At 47.3% G+C, this 3,940-nt stretch overlaps 1 protein-coding gene across 2 annotated transcripts in view; it reads right to left on the reverse strand.

Annotated features, from left to right (window-relative positions):
- Positions 1-3,284: 3,284 nt before the first annotated feature.
- Gdf9 (growth differentiation factor 9) overlaps positions 3,285-3,940 on the reverse strand; it is a gene marked incomplete in the record, with an annotated part of 5,588 nt that continues 4,932 nt past the window's right edge. For both annotated transcript variants that reach the window (XM_013508382.1, XM_013508374.1), the window contains 1 exon segment: positions 3,285-3,940. In XM_013508382.1, coding sequence (XP_013363836.1) covers positions 3,542-3,940 — 399 coding nt within the window.

Raw genomic sequence — 3,940 nt, forward strand, 5'->3', positions numbered from 1 at the left:
AAGGCTGAGGCAGGAGGATTGCTGTGAGTCTGAGACCAGCCTGAGCTACATAAGTGAGTTCAAGGCCAGCCTGCACTACATAGTGAGACTGTATCTCAAAAAAATAAAAGAAAAGAAAAGAAAACAAAACAAAACATACTACCACATCAGTGTTGAAAACATTGTGCTAAATGAATAAGCCACAAAGGAGCAATGCGGGATGATCCCACACAGAGGAGACACCTAGAAGGGGCAAATTCACAGAGACAACAGAGTCGTGGTTACCAGGGGCAGTGGAGAAGGAAAAGGCAAGTTATTGTTTCACGGGTAGTTTCACTTTGGGATGATGAAAAAATTCTAGAGTGGTGATGGTTGAACAATGCTGAGGGTACTGCACGTCCCTGAAGTGTACCCTCGAAAATGGCTAAGATGGTGAATTTTTATGCTATGTGTATTTCAACACCAAAACAAAGTGAACAGACACTCCATAGAATGGGAGAAAATATTTGGACATGATGTCTGATAGGAAACTTTATAACATGTGAAGAACTTTTACAACTCACTGATAGAAATACAAGTAGCACAGTTAGGAAACGGGCAAAGGAACTGAAAAGACTTTTCTTCAAGTAAGAAGATACACAAGTGGCTGATAGGGACATGAAAACATGCCCATCACTAGTCATTAGAGGAATGCAAATTTGTTTTGTTCTGTTTTATCTTGTTTTTTGAGATACAGTCTCTCTGTGTAGTCTAGGCTGGCTTCGAATCCACAGGGATCCTCCTGCCTCAGCCTCCCCAGTGCTGGGATTACAAGCATGTGCCACTACACCTGGCCAAGAATAATTATTAATAAGAATGAAAAGTACTTCTTGCATTGAGGAGTTATTTTTGGTTTGTAGATTAGAGTTCAGAGACTGTGAAATGGAACAAAAACTTAGCCTCTCTGAGAGTCGGAATCCAGACACTGGAAAACAACAACTTGGGGGCCAAAAAGAGGGAGAGGGAGAAGTGGAGCCCCAGGAACTGGGAGAGATCTGACAGGAAAATTAAAACCTACAGAGAAATTAAAGAGACAGAACACAGCACAGGGAAGAAAAAGGACAATCTATGCTCTCTGCCCAGCTCCTGCTCATGGCTCACAAGAAAAGGAGACCAAATCTATAGAGACAAAGTGAAAGCTGAGCAGGGTCTGGTGGTGCATGCCTATAATCCCAGTACTCGGGAGGCTGAGACAGGAGGATCGTTGCAAGTTTGAGACCAGCCTGGGCTACAAAGTGAGCTCAAGGCCAGCCTGAACTGCATAGCGAGACCTGCCTCCAAAAACAAACAAACAAACAAATAAACAAACAAAAAAGACAAAAAAAAGTGAAAGCTGGGGACTGCAGAGGATTTCAGGGAGAAACACGGTGGTGGAACAGACCAGCAGATGCTGTGAGCTGCAGGGAGAGCTTGGGATGCTGCTCCTCCTTGAGTTCTTGGACCAGCAAGAGCTGGTGAGTAACTACAGTCCAAGTGCCTGCCATATCCCTGGAGAGAGGGCCTGGTCAGACAGCATTCTGGGAAGCACTGATTATTTGAATCCAGATCTCAGAGCAACCATGCGATGGCTTCACTTCAGGGCTCCTAGTGTTACCTTCCCACAGTGACAGGGTGAGAGACAGCCACAGGAGACAGACACGGTCAGAGAGCCAAGGCCAGGCTGGAAAGAAGCACCCTGAGGGGTTTGAGCTAAATTCTCACCCCCACTGCCAGAGGCCACGCTCAGCCTGAATTGCTCTGGATTTGAAAGTCCAAGCACTGGCACCCTGGCCCTAATCCTGCTGCTGCTGGTGCATGCATCCGGCACAGGTCTGGTGTGTGGCCACCTTCTGTATCTACCAGCACAGGCAGGGAATGCATCTTGACCTGGACGCTGCCCTCAAACCATAGATTCCAAAAGAAAACCACACATTTGAAACCGGAGAAATTTATTTTCTTTTGTTCTTGCCTTTTTTTTTTTTTTTATTTTGACAGGGTCTTGCCATGCAGTTTGGGCTAGCCTTGAGCTCACTTTCTAGCCTAGGCTGGCCTCAAACTCACAATGATCCTCCTGCCTCAGCCTCCCAAGTGCTGGGATTACAGGTGTGCACCACCACGCCCAGCACTGTTTTCGTTTTTTGTGAGTATACACATTATTTGTAGGTTTTTTTTTTGTACTGAGAATCGAACTCAGGACCTTGTGCTTGCCAGGCAGGGACTTGTGCCGCTGAGCTATATCCCTGGCCCTGTAGTTTTATTTTGGTGTTGTTTACTTTTGCATCTTTTCTTTCCTTTTTTTCTTCTTTACCAGTTTATTGGGGTTTGGGGATTTTCCTTTCTCTTCCATTCTTGCTTCTTATCTCTATTTCTTACTTCTTTATTTTTTTTCTCATCTCCTTTTCATATTTTAGCTCTTATTTTTATTCCCCACATAATTTTTTTCTCCCTATTTCTCATCAGTTTTTTCTCTTATCTTTATCTAATTCTATAAACTTCCTTCTACTCCCCAGTAAGATCCTTTGTACCACTTCTCTCTCCTCCTTCTCCTATCATATGTAGTTTAAGGTTTCACATTTTGTGCTTGTATTCCCCCACTGCCAAACCCTGCATTTTTTCACAGTATAACCGTAAAGCTTCTCTTGATAGTGAGATTACACTTCTCTTGATAGTGTATTACTTCTCTTGATAGTGAACTCTATATAATTACCGTTGAATTCGTTTTTGCCATTAGCGGAGATTTAGTTGTTATATTTACTACACAGTGGCTATAAGTCAGTCCCTGGGCTGTCTTCATGTTTACACCATCACTGTGGGCTTCTTGTCTAGTGGTAGAGGAGTGTGACAGAGAACAGTTCATGACACCCACAAGGTAGCCAAAGCAACAAAGGAGGGAGAGACAAGCCTCCCTCTGTCCCTTTTTGTTTTGTTTTGTTTTTCCGGTACCAGGAATTAACTCCCGACCTTGCGCTTGCCAGGCAGGCGCTGCACCGAGCTAAATCCCCAGCCCCACTGTGTCCCTTATATTGTATGCACGAACCCACTCTAGGACAGGTGCTGCCCTCACACCCTTAATCCCAGCCAGAACCGCGCCAAATCAATCACCGGACTAACTTAGTGACTACACACCCAGATCCCAGCACTGCAGTCTGGATCCAACCCCCTCTGAAAAGCCCCACCTGTGACTGCGTGAGGCTTTGGGGGGACATCTAGACACAGCCGTAATAGCTTCCTTTCTCCCAAATGACCATATAAAAGTGATCTTTATTTAATAAAACACACACCACCACTTATGCCCTTGACAGGAATTTATTTTTCATTTACAGAAGACGCCAGCACTCTAAATGGTTTATAACTGCGATTCCAAAATCTATGTTAATGACATTTTTCCATCCAAAATAAGACTTGTGCGAAAAGAAAACACTGCTCAAGAGGGGGAAAAGTGAAGCTCTCCGAAGTAATTAAGTTTCAGGTTTGGAGATTTAAAACAGCTCAGTAGTAAGCACGCAACAACTGGCGTTTCCTGCAGAGAGCGCGGGGGCGCGGGTCAGCGGCAGGTGCACCGCGTGGCGATCATGTTGTCGTACTCCTTGTAGGCGATGGAGGCGTCGGGCTCGACGGTCAGGACGCTCAGGGGGTCGTAGGCGGCGGGCACGCACGACGGCGCGGGCACCGCCGCGTCCAGCTTCTCGGAGATGACGTTCTGCACCAGGGTGTGCAGCGGGGAGCCGTAGCGGTGGCGCACGGCGCGGGGACAGCGGCCCTGGCAGTAGCGCGGGTTGTACCGCTGCGGGGCCACGATCCAGCTGTCCCAGCGCAGCTGCCGGAAGCTGAGCCTGAAGTCGTGCAGCTCGCACTCGCCTCGGGGGGTGAGAAACCGTCGCAGGTACTCGCTCAGGTTGAAGGCGGCGGCGCCCGGCGGCCTGGGCAGGCGGGGCCCCGGGGC

This window comes from Chinchilla lanigera, unplaced genomic scaffold (assembly GCF_000276665.1).
Source record: "Chinchilla lanigera isolate Chin_1 unplaced genomic scaffold, ChiLan1.0 scaffold00007, whole genome shotgun sequence".
In the NCBI taxonomy this organism is placed as follows: Eukaryota; Metazoa; Chordata; class Mammalia; order Rodentia; family Chinchillidae; genus Chinchilla; species Chinchilla lanigera.